Genomic DNA, 23,092 nt, shown 5'->3' on the forward strand with positions numbered 1-23,092 from the left:
CACCACAGTCCCCCCCTTTATGTAATGGTTTCTCCCCCCTTATGTTACAGTTCCTTCTTCACATCAGTGTCCCCTGACCCCTTAGACCCCCCTTCATAGCAGTGTCCTCACCCCCCTTTCATATCTCTGTCCTCACTTCATATCACTGTCCTCACTGACCCTTTAAACCCCTCTTCATAACACTGTCCTCTTTCACCCCCCCCCTCTTCATAGTACTAACCTTACCCTCTCTTCATAGTACGGTCCTCAGCCCCCTTCATCCACCACCCCATTTGTAGCACGGTCCACAGTCCCCTTCATTTCTTCTTCATAGCAGTCTCCACAATCCCCTTTCACCCCCCCCCCCCCCCCCCTTTCATAACACTATCCTGAGCCCCCTTCACCTTCCCCATTCATAGCGCTGTCCTCACTGCTTCTTCACAGCAGTTTCCACAAAAATCAAAAGAAGGATAAATTGGATTTTTACGGTGCTGTAACCTTCCCTATAAGAACCACGGTACACAATGTTACAGCGCCGTTAAAAATCCCTTTTATCCTTCTTTAGATTTTTTTGTTTACATTTATTCAGGGGTGTGGTGCTTGATTATTCAACTGAACCCATTACTTTGATTAAAAGAGTGTTTTCAGCCTTACGCACAGTCCTACCTTACACAGGGCAAATCGGGACAGTGGCTGGGAGCTACCTGACTTTTCTTGTTACCAAGCCATTAACTGGCCTAGGACTGCCCAGCGTCCTAGCAACCAATTACCTGCTTGCAGCTCATGCTCTCCATGCAGATCTGCGGCATCTTTAATCCCTGCAAGGATAACAGTGCAGCAGCTATGTAAAAGAAGCAGGGCCTACACAGTGGCCAGGGAAGAAAGAAAGAAAGAGAGACCAGGCTTATAAGTGGTGCGACGGCAGCAGTCCGGATGGGACTGTCACTGTCGTCCACCATTTAGTGATGCCTGATCTATAGGATACACATTTGAAATGTAGAATGCACATTTATAAATGTAAACAGACTGAGTTTATAAAACATTGTTGCTTTTGTCACCTCTACATATTAAATCCCTAAAATAGAGACTGTAACAAAGTATCAGACTATGATTCGTTTTAATTCCTCATGTCGGACCTTGCTCTTCTTGTTCATCAATTTCGGGAGGATCTGAGCCGCTCCTGCTGCGGCTTTCTTTGTAGCTTCTGCTTTTCCTTGCTGCCATCTCATCATCAGCAGCATCTCCACTTTCTCCCTGGTAACATATTACAAAGATTATTGTACTTATATTCATTTACAGTATATACTATGTTTAGGAGAAATTTCAGACAAAAAGATACATTTTTTGGGCAATCCTTAAACACAATTAGAATTACATTTTTTTCCCTATAACATACAAATCTTCACCTTTTAAAGAAATTTTTAAGATTTAATTTAATAAAAATAACAAACATGTCATACTTATCTGCTCTGTGCAATGGTTTTGTACAGAGCAGCCGTGATCCTCCTCTTCTGCGTTCCCCCACTGGCACTCCTGACTGCATAGAATGCATTAAGGTAAAAAAACCTTTAGGCTTTAGAACCAGTGTAAGTTCTGTGCCAGCGTCCCTATTCTGGAATGTTATCATAACACTATTATTAAGAGTGAAATACACAACTCTTCATGGAGAAAATGCTAATTAAGGGTCTCCATAGCTCTGGCCACATATACAGTATGATTGTGTAGGCTTTGTCACATCGTCTCTACTGAAAGGGAGAATCAGACAATCTGAACTTTGATCCTCCTCTTCTCCAGAGATGATACAACCCAGTACCTATATCTTTACATAAGGAGCATATTTATTTCCATGAAATGTCAGTATACAGACCTGGGTATTCTCTATTTACTCACACAGCAAGACTGTTAAGATGGGTTTATGTTAACAATTAGGTAAGGTCCGCTCTAATACACTTTAGTACAGAAGTAAAGCAAATGTTGTTTTTAAGCATATATCTTTAAATACAAATGTACAAAACATGCATTACATTTTTGTTAGATACATAAATAAATTGATTATTCAATTACTGGAGGTACAGATACTCTTGAAAAAAATATGGTGTCTCTGTTCTATACAAATTCCAAAAATTGAAAAAAAAAATCAGTTGGCGATGAACAAGAAATGGAAGATTATAGGATAACATCTTACATATTTTTATATGAATGCTAACAAAGTGAATCAGGAGTTATACCCTCATAAGAACTTTCTTCTTTTTCTTGGCTGTGTTTATCCCCAAAGTATTGTTACGCTGCACATTTGGTTTTTCAGTGCTTTTGGTTAATGTTCCCGTGCTTGTATTTCTAGTGCTCCACCGCCTTCCCCCGAAAAGCTCAACAGCCTGTGCTAGTGTTGGTCCTTCAAATCTGTTATCCTCCTACATGTAGAATCCATGAAAATGAAAAAGGGCAACATATCAGAGGAAAGATACTACATATGAAAAAAAAACAATATAGTGTATTAAATGTGGAACTTCAGTCTACTTATCAGGTGACTCTGCCCCCCCCCCCCCCCCGCTCCATCATCTTTACGCATGTGCAGATTGGCACAATGAGCTCTGCCTGGCCTTCGAATCCTGACAGAACCCATCGGCACGCATGCAAAAAAGACTTCCACTGTAGTTGACTTTGCCCATTGTGCGATAGGGGGGTTTAATATAATCACAGCATTGATGCATCGTAATTCAGACATTCACGATGCTGCACCAATGCTGCAAGTTGGCTGAAACGATCTCTGATGACATCATCCATTGCTCCTGGCCATGTTCTGCCTCTCCGGGAGAAACATAGAGGCAGAGCCTGCTTTGTGGATAAAGCCCCCTCTCCTTCGCTGAAGCAGAAAGTCAGCTGATGATCTGACAGCCAGTACAGTGCAGGGGGAGGAACTCGAGTAGACTCGATATCAGGAGAGGCTTCACTGGAGGCACCGGAAGGATAAAACATACTGAGCAGCATGGAGGAGGGGGAATCGACTGACACTGCGACCTGGTGAGTGCCAGTGTAACTGATCCCATCCCTCCACTACCATTGCCCCTCTATTCCTCTGCCACTGATCCAACTGTCCCTCTGCCACTGATCCAACCGTCCCTCTGCCACTGATCCCACCATCCCTCTGCCCCTGATCACACCATTCCTCTACCTCTGATCCCACCATCCCTCTGCCTCTGATCCCACACCCCTCTGCCTCGGATCCCACCATCCCTCTGCCTCGGATCCCATCACCCCTCTGCCTCGGATCCCACCACCCCTCTGCCTCGGATCCCACCACCCCTCTGCCTCGGATCCCACCACCCCTCTGCTCTTGATCCCACCATCCCTTTGCCCTTGATCCCACCATCCTTCTGCCACTGATCCCATCATCCCTCTGCCACTGATCCCACTTATCCCTCTGCCACTGGAGAAAAATTTTGTTTTTCTGACTTTTAACCATGCGCACTTGAGCAGTACTTGTGATGCATAGCGGAACTGAATAGTGGATAGGATAATCGTAATCAAATCGAACCAGTGAAGATACACACCCCTAATGTGCATACATCTCACCAAGTATTATCAGTTAGCCCCACTAACTAAATACCATGCATGTACATAAAATCCTTCTTTGGATTAAAATGGAAAAAGCTGATTGCTATCTGCTCCATATCACTGACTAATCCCCAATTCAAAACAAGTCTTCGCTTTTACAGCCTTAACTAAAACTTCTGGGTGGTGCTTGCCTTTAATTTTCAGTTTATAATTTGGAATATTTTTTTATTTTTTTGCAATACTGTACATTTCAGAAATGAAGTTAATCTTTCCATTCCCAACCATGTAAACATGGTGGTGGTACCTTTTTAATCTGTTCCACCAACTAATTCAATTGCCTTTTTTCTGTCCAGCCATTTCTTTTTCCAAAGGTCAATATGAAAGCCCGCCTCTCCATCCACTTCCCTGAACCACTACCATTTGCTACTGCCCGGCAGAGAGCAGTGACGATTGACTTTCACAAAATAGCAGAGGTGTAATTGACATGACTTGTTTCACCTTATCCAAGCTGTGCACCAGGTTAGTGTCCAAATATAACTGAGTCTAGGGGGGCAGCCTGGAGGAAAGTTTATGTTCACAGATAACACACTAAAGATTTGAAAGTTAATTTCTAGTCACACTATTTTTTCTATTACAAAAAAGAAGTGCTGGTAAAGTCTTAGGTTCTCAGACACTAAAATAATACATTATTCATAAAAAGTAATACAAAAAGATAGTGTATGGAGTATGATACCTGGTAGAGACCAACATACTGCTTCCTCAGCCACTGGAGCCTCTGATCCGGGAACTTTCTGATCTTCCTTACTGCTTTGGTTAATTCCAGCAATCCATCATATATCATTTTTGCTGTGTATTTTGGAGCTACAAAGTGCAACAACTTGTTCTCAGTAGTGTGTAGTCCATAAAGCAGTGTGACCCCATTCTCTTCCAGGTTCATATTATAAAGTTTGTTTTGAACACACACAGTGTGCATATCAGTGCCCTGATGCCCCATGTAAACCGCCTTCACCCAGAATAAGTCTATGAAACCCTCTACAAGTCCACTCATTCCAGCATTGGCAAGAAACTGAAATTTTGTCTCTGCAGTGCTTCCCGGGGCACCTAATTTATTTTTAGTGTTTGCAAGACAGGTTGTGGATGGTTTTGTCCAAGTCAATGTGCTATTGTCTGGTTGGAGCTGAAGAAAACAGCGAACAGAAATGTGTGTCTCCTGGTCATAGCGGATAAGTGTTACTCCTTGTTGAAGGAATTGGTAGACATCGGCTCTTATTGACAACACATACCATGGAATCAGTTCAGTGCCATGGTTAAATGCTTTTTGCTGCTCTTCAGACCCATGAAAATCAAAGTCTTTGGACTGCTCAAAAATATCACTTTCAGAATCAGATAGATCTCCCATAATGAATCTATAGGTGTAAAATAAAGACATCACATCAGTGCTTTCATTCTGCCAGATTTCACACATTTAATGTATCTAAAAATAATAAAAAAACATAGGCTGTACATCTCTACAATCCATGCATTTATCTTTAAAAACTCTGCTTTTACAGAAAATATCTGTTGATCACTCTGAAATGTACAGAGCTCCTACAGCCTGTTGTGGGATGACAACATAAAGCATTCTTGAAAATTGAGTGGCGTCAGCCATGCCCAGTTTTCTTTCGCTAAACTACTCAAATGTTCCCACTCTCTCATCTCCACAAAGTATTAATAATTCTGTAGTCCTGCGATAAGAACCAGGAAAGACTATCTTTCCTGGGATAAAACAGGAAATGTGCACAGGATAACTGTGGATTTATAACATAATCAACAGGTATTTTTTTTACACTTATTAAACAGATATAATAAAGAGGTTTCAATAGTATATTCAACAAACCAAAAAGAGTCAAATAATGGCTCATACACACGATCAGAAATTCCTTCCGAAAAAACGATGTTTTTTCTGACGGAATTCCGCTTAAGCATGCATTGCTTACACACGGTCACACAAAAGCATCCGAATTGCATACAGACTAACGCATTTTCGGATATGAACTTTTTCCGTCCGAAAAATAGAGAACTTGCTCTCAATCTTTTGCTGGCTGGAATTCTGCCAGAAAAAGTCTAATGGAGCATACACATGGTCGAAATTTCTGACCAAAAACTCACATCCGACTTTTGAGGTCATTGATAAGGGTTTTCATACACTTTAATTTCATAATGCATGCATGGGCAAAACAAGAAGAAATGTTGATTTTAAGAACATATTAGGTGGGATCAGGGTTGCCAACTGTCATCAAATTCACGGACAGTTTGCAAAATCTGTGATTTTTACACCTATCCGGGAATGTCTGCTACGGACATGTAGACTGCACATCTGTAATTAACATTTGTGGACAGGTGTAAAAATCATGGATTTTGCAAACCATTAGTGAATTTACTGACAGTTGGCAATCCTGGGTGGGATGCTTCATTATTTGAGAAAAAGATACAAGAAACGCACGGGCAATAATAAAAAAGGAATGTGCATGTACTGTTAGTTATTTTGCATCCAAAGTATTTTAGTAAAACATCCTGCAGTAAGACACTTGTATTAATAAAGTGTAAGTGAAGTCAAAAACGTATTTTCTAGTTTTAGAGAGAGTAGGAAAGGATTAGAAGGCCTGTCAGGTTTCTATTGCCATCTGCAGCTTTCAGAGAGAGAATTACCCTGACTTTCTGTCCTGCTGCCAGTGGTTTCACAAGACAGAAAGTGAGGGGAAAATCTGAAACTGGGACACATCCAGAAATAATAATCTCACAGGAGTTACAGCATTCCCCTACACTACTAAAGAAAATAATTTGTACTTTGTGTTGCTGTTCTCATTTCTTCCTGTCTAGGAACTGTCAGCAGGACAGGATGTGAAGGTAGATCTCTTTAATGGAGGCCCAGATAAGAACAAAGACCTTACAAGGGTTTTAACCCTTCCCCACACAAAAACATAAAAATAGGATTTTTGTACTCACCGTAAAATTATTTTCTCTGTAATTCACAGGACAAAGATCCTCTCTGTAACTAAATGGTTGTATAGCCTGCCATTAGGAGAACTAGGCAAAATTGTTACACAATACACAGAACTTTTAATCCCGCCCCTGGGGGGTGGACCCTGTGCTATCAACCCTCCTCACTGCTCCCAGCAGCTTCAGTACATCAACAAGCAGTATAACATAGAAAAAAGGAGGGGTGGGTGCTGTGTCGTTCGCTGAATTACAGAGAAAAGGATTTTACGGTGAGTACAAAAATCCTATTTTCTCTTATATTCACCAACCTACACAGCTCCTCTCTGTAACTAAATGGGACGTCCCCAAGCAGTGCCAAACGAGGGGTGGGAAAAAAACAGCATAAAAACTTCATCCACCATGGCAAGTGGGAACTAGTGAAACTAAACCCACAAAAAAACAGCAGTGTGTGGACAAAACTCCACCATATAACCGGGTACCCTCAACAGGAGCGATCCCCAAGACCGCAACATTGTGGAGGTAATGCAACAGTGCATTAACAAAACAGTACTGCGTTTTTATCGAAAAACCAGGAAAAAAAACTCAATTGCAACTACACGGCTGTCTGCAAAACTTTGCGGCCAAACCCAGCATCAGCCAATGCACTGACGTCTACCTTGTAGAACTTGGTAAACGTATGGGCAGATGACCAGGTCACCGCCTTACACACCTGAGTGACAGGCGCTTGGTGTCGGAAGGCCCAAGACGTTCCGATTGTTCCTGTAGAGTGGGCTGTGACTGGAAAGGGGGGCACCTGCCCCTTCAATGCATAGGCTTGGACTACAATCTGTCTGATCCACCTGTCTTAAATGGTGGCCGACGAGACCGCCATGCCTTTCTTAGCCCACGTACACACGGTCGAAGATTTTGCCAACCAAATCCATCGGATTTTGCCCGTCGGATTTAGTCCGACGGATTGTGTCCGAAACTGTTGCATACACACGGTCGGGCCAAGTTGGCGAAAAATCCGATCTTTCAGAAAGTGATGACGTAATTTCGTTACGATGGGACTACATTCAGGCTAGTAGCCAATAGCTTTGATATAGGAATTTGATCTAAGCATGCGTGGCACTTGGTCCGATGAAAATGCTCTACACATGATCGGATTAGGTCCGTCCGGCCCAGTTGGTTGGGAAATATTTCCAACATGTTAGAAAATTGGGTCGGACGGAGATTCGGACAGAATCAGTCCGATGCATACCACACACAGTCGGATTATCTGATGACACGGTCCGATAAGACTCATTCCGACAGATTCTCCGACCGTGTGTACAAGGGCTCAGGACCAGCCACCAAAACAAACAGTGAGTCTGACTTCCGAAAGGGGGCTGTGGCAGACAAGTACACCTTCAGAGCCCTAACCACATCGAGAGCGTGAAGGGCCACCTCCTTGGGGTGCTTCGGTTTAGGACACAACGATGGTAATACAATGTCCTCATTGATATGAAAAGGACGGTTGCAGACGCAACACCACCTTATCCCTGTGGATGACCAGATAAGGTGACTTGCATGACAAGGCAGCCAATTCTGAAACCCTCCTGGCCAATGTTATGGCCACTAGAAAGACCACTTTCTGTGAAAGGGTCAACAAGGGAATCTCCCTGATATTCTCAAACGGCGGCTTCTGAAGCACCGACAACACCAGGTTCAAATCCCACGGAGGTAATGGAGGATGCACCGGAGGGACTACATGTCGCACCCCCTGAACAAAGGTACTCACTAATGAGTGAGACGCCAGGGGTCCCTGGAAAAAGACAGCTAGAGCTGAAATTTGCCCCTTGATGGTGCTCAACGCCAACTTCTGGTCTACTCCTTGCTGAAGAAACAGCAGGATCCTGGATATAGAGAAAGAGCGCGGATGCCACCCTTTCTCCTCACACATGGAGATATAAGCCTTCCAAGTACGATGGTATATCTTCCTGGAAGAAGATTTCCGCGCCCTCAGCATAGTTAGAATAACCGAGTCCGACAGACCCCAGTTCCTCAACACCTGGCTCTCAATAGCCATACCATTAAAGCCAGCGATGGTAAAGCAGGGTGAAAGATTGGACCTTGAGACAGGAGGTCCTCCCGCAGCGGCAGTCGCCAGGGAGCGTCTGCCACCAGACGCACCAGGTCTGCGTACCAGGGCCACTGAGGCCAATCTGGGGCCACCAAGATCACTGGGATCCCCTCGGCTTCCACTCTGCGCAGCAGGCGTGGCAACAGTTTCAGGGGAGGAAAGGTGTAGATCAGCTGGTACTGATCTCACGGAGCCACCAGCGCGCCTGCCGCATCTGCCCACAAATCTCTGGTTCTGGACACGAATCTGGGAACCTTCCGATTGAGACGGGAGGCCAAGAGATCCACATATGGTGTGCCCCACCTCAGACACAGCAGCCTGAATATCTCCGGATGCAATGCCCATTCTCCTGGGTCCAGCATCTGTCGACTCAGATAGTCCGCCTGCCAATTTTCCACCCCTGGGATGTAAATGGCCAACAGGGCCGGAACGTGTCGCTCTGCCCACCGAAGTATGTGAGCGACCTCCCGAGCAGCGGCTGAGCTTCTTGTTCCCCCTTGGTGATTTATGTACGCCACAGCCGTGGCGTTGTCTGACTGTATGCTGATCGGATTGAAGACTCATCGACCATGTGTGGAGGCACAGCCTGATCGCTCTCAATTCGAGCAGATTGATCCGCAACTTGGATTCCTCCACCGACCAGAGGCCCTGAGCCGACTGAATCCCCATCACTCCACCCCAGCCGGACAGACTGGCATCTGTAGTGATCACCGTCCATGTCAGAGGAAGGAACGATTTTCCGGGCCAAATCACTGGGGACCTCAACCACCAGATCTGGTTGGCTCACCTGGATCTACTGATCCAGGGACAACGGAGATTTGTCCCAATTTGTCAAAATCTCCTTCTGCAGGACTCTAGTGTGGAACTGGGCATAAGGTACCACCTCGAAGGAGGCTACCATGAGCCCCAGCACTCACATGCAAAAGCGGAGTCACGACCACTTGGGGCTCATCAGTAGATTGACCACAGATCTGAGAGTCATCAATTTGTCTGAGGGGAGAAAAACCTTCGCTTCCCTGGAGTCCAATAGTAAACCCAGGTACTCCAGATGCTGAGTCGGTACAACCACCGACATCTTTAGGTTCAACAGCCACCCAAATTCTTGCAGGGCCTGCAAGGTGATCGCCACATCCTCCTCCAATTCTGAGCCAGAAGATGCTCTCAGGAGGAGATCGTCTAGGTAACCCACGATTGCGATCCTGCGTTGCCTCAGCAACGCCAATACTGGAGCCAGTACTTTGGTAAAGACTCGGGGGGGCTGATGCCAGGCCAAAAGGAAGAGCCACAAACTGGTAGTGGGCTTCCCCAACTGCCAAACGCAGAAATTTTTGATGCCTAAGGCAAATGGGTATATGCAGGTAAGCATCCTGGATGTCCAAGGAAGTCCCCTTGATGGAGTGCAGCGACTACTGAGCCAACTGATTCCATTCTGAACCTCTGCACTTTTACAAAGTGATTGAGGGCTTTCAAATCCAAGATTGGATGTACCCCTTCCTTCTTGGGAACCACAAACAGATTTGAGTAGAACCCCTGGAAGCGTTCCGATTCTGGAACCGGTACAATCACCCGCTGATTCAGCAAGTCCCTTACCGTACCTAACAGGGCCTCCCGGCGAACTAGGGACACGGGTATGCTGGAGAGGAAGAATCTGTTTGGCGGCCAAGAGAGAAACTCTATCTTGTAGCCTGTGGAAATAAGATTGCAGACCCATTGGTCGGATAACCGGGAGGTCCACCGGGCTGTAAACTCCCGAAGACAACCCCCCACCCGAAAAGTGGGTAGGGGCAAACCTTAATGTGGTAGCACGTTTGTTCGCAGGCTTGTTAGGCTTGCGGTTCCAGGGACGGTTCTGACCGTCCATGGGCGTCCTGTCAGGCCAGGGGCGTTTTGCCGAAGCACCGGGCGGACGAAAAAGCCGCTTGTGAGCGGAAAAAGCCTCTCTGGCCTGAGGGAGTAGTGTACTCTTACCACCAGTGGCACTCTTAATAATGTCATCCAAAGAGTGGCTCGCCAAGGAAGGTAAGATCCGTCAGGGCTTTCTTGGATGCCTGGTCAGCAGACCAGCATTTCAGCCAAATGAGGTGCCTCAGCACTACAGCTGACACTGAGGTCTTGGATAACACAGGGAGAGTATCCAGGGCCATGTCACAAACGTACTTAAGGTCTTGCACTAGTTTGTCTGCTAGCTCCACGCAGACAGGGGAGGCGTTCTGCTCCCCCAATTTGCGGTGCAAACGTTTTGCCCACTCAGTCAGTGTCTGCGACACCAGTGCGGATGCCAGTACAGGTCGCACGGCTGACCCCACAACCGTAAACAAGGAACGAGCCACCGCCTCGGCCTTCCTGTCCGTGGGATCCTTGAATGCAGGAGTCCCCTGAACCGGGAACCGACCACTTATTGAGAAGGCTTTCCTCAAAGGGGTAACGCACCGCCAAATTTTTGGGGACCGAAAAGGTCCGTTGCGGGTGACCCCATTCCCTGTAGATTAATTTGTCAAAATAAGTCAAATACGGTAACACCTTAGGTGAACATGCTGGCTTGCGGGACCCAAAAGGGACTGGTTCATCAGCAGAGGGATCCGCTGGCTCCTGAATCTTCAGGGTATCACGCACCAGAGCTCACCCCAGAGGACGGGGGGCAGGGGCCTCTGCCACCTGTGAGGGGACTTAGGACAGTGACAGTCCCCCCTCCTGCTGCCGCTGCGTGGGGGGGTACTTAGTGCTAGACTCATCACCCTGGGGCGTTCTGTGAATGCCACTAGCAGTGCCTGTAGTCCCTAAGAGGTTCCCAGTTGCAGAGAGGAGAAAACTGTGCCATCAGCAGCTGCTATAAACAGCGGTGAAACGTTCTGCAGAGAACATGTAAGTGAGAGCACATGTAATGCTGCCACAAGAGAACAGCGGCGAAAAAAGCGCTCAGGCTTCAAGAAAATGCCCGCCAATGCAACTAATAGGAGATCCTAAAGAAGATGGCTGCTGAAACTCACCAGGGGAATACAGGCTTTCCCACAACCAAGAGGGCCGCCGGACAGCGCCATGCGGTTACAGAACAAAAAATAGAAACGTGCTGCCTGTCTACAGCCAGAACAACCTCCACAAACACTTTTGGGAGCCCCCCAGACCGGGACCAAGACCAACGCCAGCCGCACAGAGCCCCCACAGGTGAGAAAAAAGTGAACCCAAACACACACACACACACCGCCCGCAGCGCATGCAGCCACCCCCCTCAGAGGGGGGGAGGAGGGGTGGTAGGGACTTGGGAGAGAAGATAGGGAGGTGAGGTGGCCCCCGAATCGACCCCCCAGGGAATTCCCAGCCGATCACCCCACCGAGGCAGGGAGAGCCGTACTTACCAGTCCTGAAGAGCTGGGAGACATTCCATCACAGACCTACAACTGCGCAGTTACAGGGTAGCTGTTGGTCCGATATACTGTGATCCAGACAGCAGTAGCCCGGTCATATGTATACCCCGGAGCATTGAAGCTCCCTGACCACCTCTGGAGCTGAGGCATGTCGTGGCCTGCTGAACCTTAGCTGCGGCCTGCTCACGCTCGATGGCCTGACTGGGGAGACTACAAGGATACCATTAACCAGCCTGTCACCCAGCCGGCAGTTGATAGAAGATCACAGGATCTTTCATCTTGCGCAAAAAACATCAAACATGCAGCAAAAACATGGACCGAGAGAGCCCGCAGGGTTCCTATGTCATTCTCCTTACTGGGCAAAATAAAAACTGAAGCTGCTAGGAGCAGTGAGGAGGGTTGATAGCACAGAGTCCGCCCCCCAGGGGCGGGATTAAAAATTCTGGGTATTGTGTAACAATTTTGCCTAGTTCTCCTAATGGCAGTTCTCCTAATGGCAGGCTATACAACCATTTAGTTACAAAGAGGAGCTGTGTTGGTCGGTGAATATAAGAGAAAAAGTCTGGTCTATACTTGCAATTTAAAATGACAGAGACTTGTAATACATTCAACATTCTCAAAGATGCCATTGTCAATGATGCTGCTGAGAGTTCAGTACAATAGCTGTACTAAAGTCCAAAGAGTAACAGCAAACAGATTTCATAATCTGTCCAGTGTTTCACTTGGCTAATACAGGCTAGTACAGAAAGCTAGAAAACCTAGAACAGTTTATGACGTCAAATTAGAAACCAACCTCAGTACATCAGAAGTGTGCTTACTTGGTAACCTGAACGAATTTGTCCTGCTGGTTTATCAGTTCATAATTTTTCAAGCACTCCCCCATCTAAAGTTTTTCACATGATCGATACAGAACCACCCGTGTACAAAATAGTAAATTATGGCAGAGCATGCCCCAAAAAAATTCAATAAAAAGTTGAATTTATGGCTGGAATCCTCTATGGCCTTTTAATCAGACGCACACTCCTTGAATTTTAATTCTTACTGTTTTATGTGCTTCTTTGTTCACAAAGTGGACCTGGGGGATGAGGGGGAGCACATGTGTGTAAGGCTGTGTGGATGTTTGTTTTTTTTTTTTTTTTTTATAATTTTGGTTATGATATATCACTAATTGTAGAGGCAGGGATTTTATGATTTCTGCTGCAGCTGGGAGAAGCCAGCCCCATCAAATTCCAGGTCACCGCCGGCAACATCCATTTGCAACTCTCCACATAACCAGCAACAAAAACATTTAAAATGCCATATCACCTTGGTTTTCCATCTTAGACCCTAAGGGTCGGTTCACACTATTGCGATGCCAGAAATTGCATGTAATGAGAAATTGCATGTAATGCTGTTCAGATTACATGCGATGTCTGTGCGGGTGCAATGTCAGCCATACAGACAGTATGGCTGGTATCGCACCGCATTCGGTGCAAACACGCACAGGACTCTATTTTCAGTTCGGACCAGAATCGGATCGCATGTGTATTCACACACATGCGATCCGATTCATGTCCGAACTGTCAGTTCGCAGTGTGATATGCGACCTGAAATGGGGGTGTCATTAACATATAATGACACTCCCAAGCAGTTCGCATATGGCAGTGTGAACTGCCGTGCGTCCCGGGTGCGATTCTTTTCCACCCTATGGGGATCTATAATGGCACCACCAGGGTTGTCCCCTCTATCCATTACTATATATTCTAACAATAGAACATTCAGCAATAGCTATTCGAAACAAGCCCACAACTAAAGGAATCACAGTAGGCCTCTGTCATTACAAACTGTTGAATTATGCGGTTGACATTCCACTCTATGTCACAACCTCACACTCTGATTTACTTGTATACATGCAAAATATGTCAATAGACACAGATTAAACATAATGCTATGGTCCAGAACATACTTTACAGCCAACTAACACTTCACAGGAAGTGTCAGAAAAGGATTTACCTGCTGGTGGCACCCAGATCTATAGGCTTCAGTTCCAGAAGCCAGAACTTTACATAATCTCATGCAATCAGTGATTACCTGATGCTGTTTGCAGGAAGTGTATTTAAACCCTGTCCATGCTCTTCATTCCTGCCTTGGTGTTCTGTCTCCATGTGCCCCTGACCTGCATTCCTGATCTTGGGCCCTGATCCCGAACCCTGCAGCCTGATCCCTTTTTACCTGCTCACTCAGTCTCCTGTTTCCCTGTCCTATCTTGTTCTCAGCTCCCTCTGCTTGATCTCCTGTTTATGACCCTGCCTCTGTTACAACTACGATTAATTTATCCTGTTTCCTACATATACTTGGTTTGGGAAGTTGTTCATTGTGTGTCACTATTGTTTGGTTATCTGGTTTTGGTATATTGGAGGTTTGTTTACATTTGTGTTATTCACTTTAACCACTTGCCGACCAGCCGCGAATCGCCATAGCTGTACATCGGCCCTTTAAACAGCTCCACCAGGGATGCGCCCACTGCATGACGGGGGACCTGATGCGCATGGCCACGATGCCCACAAGCCATGCACGATTGTGAGCACGAGAGCCAGAACGGGGATGTGTGTGTGTAAACACATAAATAGCCATTCTGTCATTAGAGGAGAGACAGATCATCTGCTCCTACTAAGTAGGAACAGACAATCTGTCTCCTGCTCTAGTCAGTCCCATCCACATACAGTTAGAAACACACACAAGGGAACACATTTAACCCCTTGATCGCCTCCTAGTGTTAACCCCTTCCGTACCAATGACATTTACAGAGTATGAATGTATAATTAAAAAGCCTTATATATAAATAAAATTAATGTTAATAAAGAAATTCAAAAGCCACACATGTAAAATTAACTTACAAAACTCGGTTCGACTCATGACTTTTCTTTGAGCTAAATTTAGAAGATCAGTTGAAGATGTTGGTTAGGCAGTGCATTTAAAAAAAATATTATTAAAGTAAAGGTCAGTCTGCCTAAAACTGAAATTTGTCACACAACAATTTCTAACATCTCTAATGCTTCACCTGAATCCAGAAAGGAGGCAGGAATTTCCAAAGATGGGTAAGAACAGAATTAGGTACTACTACAGGGAAGGTTTGCACTGGAGATGCCAAGAGATATAAGATTTTGAATGGTAACTTAGCCCACCAAATTTCATCTATAAGTTAAAAATGTATTTTTGCTGGACTGCACCTTGGTAACAAAACTGCTGTCAAATATAAAAAAAAATCTTCAGTCCAGGCGTTTATTAGATCAAAACATTACATGTATTTTAAATACTGCTAAACCAAACTGAAATCTGTATTCATTTTATATTCCCCACAATCTCCTGCACAGCACAAATTAAGGTATGCTTGACTTGTGCGTTTTGAGCTAATCACTCTATTGCACTACACAATGCTATAAATCTAACACTAGAAGCAAAATGAATAGCAGAAAGGCAATAATGGAAGTTGATGCATTTCAACAGTAAACTGTGGTGCCTCAACTTTAGCTAAGCAGAGTAGAAGGGATATATGCAGTGGCAGCTGGTGTTTTTTTTGGGAGGGCCTCAAACAATGCACCCCCGGTCAGTTGGCCCTGCATATACCCCATCAATGGCAGGTGCAACGCTTCCCTCTGGGTGAAGGGTTCTCCTGCATCTCCTCACGGCGGCCGCGCGTCTCTTCCCTCCTCCTCTTATGCCAAAACAACTAGGTGGGCTCGGGGGTCCAGTGCTCTGCACCCCGAACCCACCGTTTTTTGAAGCCTATTAGAGCCTTGGACTCTAATTACGTGCTTGAAAAAAAAACCCATTGGAATCCATGCGTTTGGCGCCCCGCATGTAGATTAGGGGGTCAGATGCATTGATAGGGGGACTGCGCCCTGCATTACGGGCTGCCACTAGATATGTGAATCAAAAGAGTATCTGACGGCATTGGACAGTGCCTATATATGTCAAATAGGTGCATCAAAATTGTTTCTTTTTATATGAACAAATAAATAATGCCACGTAGCGCTGTAACTGTAAATATTAACACACACTATCGACCTCCCACATGTGAAATAATATATAAAATCGCATATGTATATGCAAAGGTACAAATACTAAAAGTGCATCACTCTAAATACCACCCACTTTATGTGACTAAAGATATATAAGTTTACATATATCTATACTTAAAAAGCATAAACCCCACAGCATAAGTCAAACAAACAACTGTGCTAGAAATTACATCACCATAGGCAATTACAGTTTAAAACTCTAAAACAGTCCACTGTAAGTAGTCCACGTGAAAGTGATAGTTAGTGTCCAAAACAACTATTTTGCTCCTTCACAACACCTTCTGTGATTGTGAATCCCCCGTTGTGAGTAAACTCACAAGCTATTAAGCCTTACACTCGCGTGCTTGGCTAATAAACCTTTAACTCCTCTTAGAAGATGAGCACTATGGGGCATCCCAATATCGCAGCCTGTATCCCTGGATCTCTTCTGATTAGAAGTGTATATAATATATATGTGTGTGTGTACCTCAAAAGAAATAACAATGGAAGCCTCCAATGGTGTAATAACATTAAAACACTTTAATCTTTAAAAACCAATCTCTATGCACTCCCATGAACAGTGAAAGAATAAGCCACATCAAAAGATCAGCTGAGGTTTAGGGTGGTAGGAACTGGAGCGCTGTGGTGATACACTATTTGGAGGGATCGTGATTTGTGTATCCTTATATATATTATATATATTTTTTTGAGTGCCTATATATGGCACTTGCGCCATATACGCCATTTGCTTGATTTCTACTGCAATTAATTATTTTGGTTATTGTTTTGATCATACTTTTTTTTAAAGCAAGCGGCTCAGTTTAAGCAGAACTAAAAACAATTCATTTGGTTTTCCAAAGTTGTTATATTCAAGGCATGTTGTGATAACTTTCACAGCTGCATCTCCTCTCAACCTAACTGTCAAGCCATCAAATGGCTTGTGTCATAACTGATGATATGCGCAGCACCACAGCAACTGCAGATAAAAGAAACACTAAGATGGCAGATTCCTTGGTTATAAAAAATAGGAGGGTTTTAATTCCACTTTAAGAAGCAAACTGTTAATCCAACTTTGTTACTTAAATTTGTTACCAATAAATAATGTATATTTATAATAGGATGTATAGAGCCAACATAATATGTATTAAAACTAACTACAAATATTAACTATTTATTCCCATAAATACTGTCTTTCCCTAGGTGTTTGCTTTAATTGATTCAGTAAAGAGGTTGTACCATATATAGGTCCAATGCGATGAAAAATGCTGTTAGAAAGTGATCATCATACATTTTGTGGATTTCCTAAAGTGTAGCTGCATAATCACTAGAACTTTGTAAATGTTGTAAAGCTCTGTTGATTTCCATCATCCAATCATGTGCAAGCAAAAATGCTGTTTTGTATTTTTCTTGTATGTGACTAAGTATTCCTCATAAATTGAGGCTTCACTTCATTTACTGGGTTCTAGAGCAACGGCACTTGCAAATTGCACATTTCATTTGCCTTTGGACTCTGTTCACATCAAATCGAGAAGTCTCAATGGAGCCTTGGTACATCGATGCCACTGGGTCATGGTATCATAGATGTCCAAAGATCAGCTGTCATCAGTGTATGATGATCACTTTCTAACAGCTCAGAGCATTTTTTCTATGCATTGGACCTTTAAGCCTTTAATTGATTTTCATTCCTGGAACAAATTTGACAACATTGCAGCATATTAAAATACTCCATGCTTTGAAAACACTTATTGCAAATGGTCTTTTTTTAATAAATACCTATAGAACTATGGCAGAAGAGTTACAAGAAATTGTACACAGCACATAGTAATATATCATATAAAAGTGTGCAAGGTATGTATAGTGCAGACTTGCACAAATCTGAATCACCAAGGCAAATGGAAAAAGTTATCTGGTGACCAGGATGTTCTACCCTGAAGCTCAGGCCTCCTCACCAGGTGACCTGCTGCACTTTTCTGTATTATGCATTCCTGATAGAGAACACAAATCAAAGGATAAGTTAGGGTCTGATCAAAAGTGGATTTGAGGGGGCAAACTCTTAAAGATATGCCTGGTCACTGTGAGGCACAGTATTAATCATCATAAAACCCTATGCCGCCAGAAATAATTCCAGGAATATTTGAAATACTTGGACAAAACATTACAATTGGTCAGTCTAATAGACATTTTAAGTTCAAATGTAATGGAACACTATAAGGTCAATTATTTTCGTCTAAAAAAAAAATTACGAGATAATATTTTATGGTCTTTAAAATATTTGCAAAATGCAAACCTTTCAAAGTCTGTCAAAGAACAAATTCCCCCTGAAGTAGATATGAATTCCCTGTATCGAATACGCGTTGGGGAGGGGACAGGACGGCATGAGGAGCAGTCTACCTGTCATAGGAGGAAACGCACATCACCCCCATACCTTTCCGGTATCTAACCTTATTGGTTATTGCTGGCAATAGAGTAGTACACTAGACGCACTTTATAAATGTCAGTACCCTGTATTAGGGTTTGTTTGCTTGTGTTCATTAAATTGTTTAAACCTACTACACTATCAAGCGCTTTTACTTTTGCATAAACTGAGGTATTTCACTGAGGAGCCCTGGATGCAGTTTTTCCCTTCTGAGCCCAGAGGAGGTTTTAAAGCATGTTTAGACTTGGCTTAATCGCTAAGTTGCACACTCTAAGATGAGCGTTCATTACCTAGGGGGATCACTGGAGGGAGGACACCTTGGCACATTTGAACACCTACCAAGCCGTTTTGTGATTGCATGGACTACCCTGCGTAATGATTAGAAACACAGCAGGACACTCTGTTTGCACATGAGCACTTTATTACTTGCTATATATAATTTTTTTTAATGGAGATGTTATGCATATATTTTATGGACTTCTACGAACTTTATGAATTTTACGAATCTATATGTTTTTTTTTTCACATGAGCACTATATACTTACTGTGCATTTGAGTTTCCACTCCCTTATATATATTTTTTATTTATTGGCACTTCACCATTGGTCAATATTTGTGTGTTTCTATGTTATATATACATTTGTATATACGTTTGTGTATATATATATATTGAAATCCAATTATTGGGTGTATAGTGCATATTACATAGCACAGCACTTTTTTCAATTCATTTATTTTACAATTTGTTCTGATTTTAGCTGCTGCTTCTTATATTGATCCTATTACCTGTTACATATTTTTATATTTTTGATAAGATCATATTTATAGCGCGGCGTAGTATTTACTCATTTATGTTTGCACGAATTGTGAGACGTGTTTAACGCCAGCAGCTTTTTCGTTCTCTATACATTTAATGGATATCTGGTCAGTGGTGGCTCGCGGGATTCTTAAAGAAAAAATTCTCCTCATGCTCCTTTGCTAAATCACTGCTGTGTAAAAATAGGGAAAACCATCTTGCACATGCTGCACACCCATAATATTCTATGTATTATTTTATTATTTCAGGTAATTATAAGACTTATAGCTCGGCATGGTAACATTTGTACTGCCGGAGATTTAAATATTACTAAATTTCACAACTGAAAATCGATTTAAAATGTACAAAATACTAACACAGCTGGTTAGAAAATCTATCTGAGCATCAATTTTGGGACATTTCAACCATATCTTCTGCCAGATGCTTTAATAATATTAGGATAATTATTTAGCAAAACAAGTTATTAGACTAAAATGAGATTTGGATTTTCAGGTAAATGAAATAAGCAGACTTGTGCAGGAAACTGCAGTCTTATTTCACAGACCAAAATAAATTATCTCCCTAGCTTGTCAGTAAAAAATGTCGCTTGTTGTCCTTTAAAATATCATTACCGCATACCCCGAACCTCTGTGTCTTGCTTGACAACGCAATGTAATCTCAAAAATAATTCAATATTACAAAATAAAAAACAAACTAAATGTGTTCTGTATCTTTCAAGATTATAGCTAAAGTACAGAGTGTTTTTCTCATTATTTTGTGTCTGGAAGGTGGCATGACCCACATTATGACTGCAAAATCAAATTTTAAATCTAACATCAAATAAGTGTTGTTGTGGTTGGCAAAGCTGCATGAAGGATCTTTACAAAATGAGAAACATCACTGCTGCTGAATGCTCTCTGTGACAGTTATTGACGGTCAGACCACCAAAAGTAAGGATAATCTGTCATTAAAAGAGCGGCCTGTGCACAGTGGATTTTAAGGAAGGAAAATGGGGCATAACCATTTTTTTTTTATTATAAAGAACCATAAAAGTTACATTTAAAGCTATAAATTCGTATTTCTAACACCTTAACTGCTGATGATGATCACTCATCAACCATTCCCATGACACTATTGATAAACAGCTTATCCTAACTTTTGGTGGTCTGACTTCACCTGCCTGATGGTTGTCTTAGTTACAATTCAGAGACACCACAGGTGTTGAAAGGATAAGCAGTGCACTGCATCTAGCACTTCATCTACAGCTTTATATTAAGTGCTACACTAGTGACAGGCTCTGTTCACCTATTTAGATGAAGAGTGATTTAACTTAGATAAAGCAGCGGTGAGCATAGGATATATATTATAAAGCACACGGATACAAGTCTGTGAATTTTATGAAGATCGATTTCTATACCTATATTCACTCTTGCTGGGTCTGAACAGCAGTTCAATCCATTCACAGAAGTGAATTGTTCCTTTCACAGATGTAGCTAAGTCCACAGTTGCAGAGCAGTGGTCTCCAAACTGCGGCCCGGGGGCCAGATGTGGCCCTTTGCTCGCTTTAATACAGCCCTTGAGGAACTATTTTCATCCACTGATGTCAACAATGGGGAATAATTACCCCCCCCCCCCAACTGACACATATTAAGGGGCAGAATTCCTCGCATTGACACCAAATCTTGGGCATTGGGATCAATTCATCCCACTAACACCAACGATGGGGTGCTATTCCTCCCACTAACATCAAAGATGGGACATTGTTTAGTCTCACTGACAGCGGGACCTTTTCTACTCCCAATGCCCACAGTCCACCCCCCTTTATTCTAAAGAACAGTAATCTGCTTTTTTTTTTTTTAAGTTTGGAGACCCCTGATGTAGAGGAAGGAAAAACTGCTCAGTCTGTGAGATTTGGATCTATATTGTTGTAAGAATACCTAAATCATACATATGTTGTTTTTCTAATGTTACTCACCACAGAAAAATTATTTTACGCTATAGATTATTATTGTGTATGACTCATGTTGGTGTAGAAGGATTTTAGTTTACTGGGGAACCCATGCAAATTTCCAACTAGGAAAGTTGGTAAGCTAAGTAAGCTAAAAGCATTGGCAAAGGCACTGTAATGCCTGTATACACAGTGAGTTTTTTTGATTCATCCCAGTGGGCTGAATGAAGAAAAAATTAGGCACTTGGGAGGAACTCACTGCACTATGCAATGTTAGTACAGCAATTCTCCGCTGTGCTATTGTGTTCTGACAGGGGGACTGCCCCCCACCAGAACACACCAGTAAGCGCTCGCAGTCATTGGCTGCCAGTGCTGATAAGATTCTGATTGGCTGTTCAACAGAAGCCGGTCAGACAGTCTGATGTACACACAGGCCAAATGTCAACCTGTTTCTGTTGAACTGGCCGATACTGGATAATATTCAGCCCATGTGTACCAGGCTTAAAAGTGTGCTGTAGGAACAAAGAAAACCTTATAATGCAAAGCCTCTGTACTATTCTATAAAAGGTGCATGTTTGTGAACCAAAAAAATAGATAAATAGATAAATTAAAGAACAAAATAATAATGATGAACTCCACAAATAAAATTTCGAAAGCAAACTCCAGTGCATAAAAAACAAATATATACTCTATATCTATACGAGACAGATGCCGTGCCTAAATTACCCACCAAAAAACAAAATATGAAGTAAAAGGATCCCTCGGCACTGTACTATATAAGAGAGCCTATTTATTTATCTATTTCATATTTTGTTTTAGCAAAGAAAACCTGTCAAGAGAAAAGTATAGACTCTGCCATTGCTCACCTCCATTGGAAAATGCTAACTGACAAGCTGTAGCTGGAATAGCTATATTAATGTCTATATAAAAAATCAGGGCAAATAAACAATAAATATATAAGCTGCTGAACACTCAGGGTCAATAAATCAAATCCCAAAATACTGATACAAAGGTAAATTAGTGCAGCGCTATATCAATATCAACTGCTGAATAAAATTCACAATATAAGTATATATGAAAGATCCTGTGAGCCTCCTCTGATTATAAATTGCCTAAATGGCACCGTGAGACAGCTGCAGGCATTAAACCCATCTCATAAAAACATGCAGATAAAAATAAATATATGCACTGCGCTTTCAAATATACTCTTCACATTATATACTTGTGATAACCAAAGTGCAAATATGCATGTGAATCACACACCGTGGTACATCCAGTAACTAGTGACTGTAAAAAGTGACAATAGTGCAAAAATAGTTATAGAAAAAAAAATTAACATATAAATGAAAATAAATAATCACACTAGTAAAAAGTGCTATAACTTGCATCCATATGGTGATTGGTTCATAAAATCATATAGTGTTCATAAAAATATATAGTGGACACAATCCACTAAAACATATAGATATATAGATATAGATGGATAAAAAGTGCTTCTATATGCACGTCATCCAATTATTTCAATTCAAAAGTGCTTCTAAGTCCATGCGATTTGGAAACTGCATAAATAATCCAAAACAAGCCGCAGTGATCCATGCGATTTGGAAACTGCTGTGTGGATAATCCAAAGCAAGCCACAGTGATCACATTCAGGTGCTCACACCTAGGTATTAAACGTTCACCTCTGAACGTGTGACTTTGCACTTAAGCTTAGTCAATACACGCCTGTGAACCACCTCTGGGGATCTGCAGTTTTAACCAGACACCTGGACCCGTCAGCAATAGTATAGGCGCGTCAGGGCGCCACTCTGCATCAGGCAAACAGTATGTAAAGATACTAGATCAATATTGGGATGTTATGGGGTATCCAGATCTTGTTTAGTGCAAGCATCAGAACTCCAAACAGGCAAATTACA

General features: G+C 42.8%; 1 protein-coding gene across 9 annotated transcripts in view; it reads right to left on the bottom strand.

Moving 5' to 3' along the window:
* The window catches only part of PLCE1 (phospholipase C epsilon 1), a 783,803-nt gene that overhangs the window by 206,001 nt on the left and 554,710 nt on the right, over positions 1–23,092 (bottom strand). For 6 of the 9 annotated variants that reach the window (XM_077454231.1, XM_077454235.1, XM_077454228.1 and 3 more), the window contains 4 exons: positions 14,853–14,885; positions 4,268–4,940; positions 2,208–2,390; positions 1,116–1,233 (listed from right to left, as the gene is read on the bottom strand). In XM_077454231.1, the coding sequence (XP_077310357.1) occupies positions 1,116–1,233; positions 2,208–2,390; positions 4,268–4,940; positions 14,853–14,885 (1,007 nt within the window). The remainder of the gene's footprint in view (positions 1–1,115; positions 1,234–2,207; positions 2,391–4,267; positions 4,941–14,852; positions 14,886–23,092) is intronic. The other 3 variants (XM_077454232.1, XM_077454230.1, XM_077454238.1) reach the window with 1 other exon arrangement.

The sequence above is a fragment of the Lithobates pipiens genome, unplaced genomic scaffold (assembly GCF_037356315.1).
Source record: "Lithobates pipiens isolate NorthernLeopardFrog02 unplaced genomic scaffold, aLitPip1_a1.2 Scaffold_25, whole genome shotgun sequence".
In the NCBI taxonomy this organism is placed as follows: domain Eukaryota; kingdom Metazoa; phylum Chordata; class Amphibia; order Anura; family Ranidae; genus Lithobates; species Lithobates pipiens.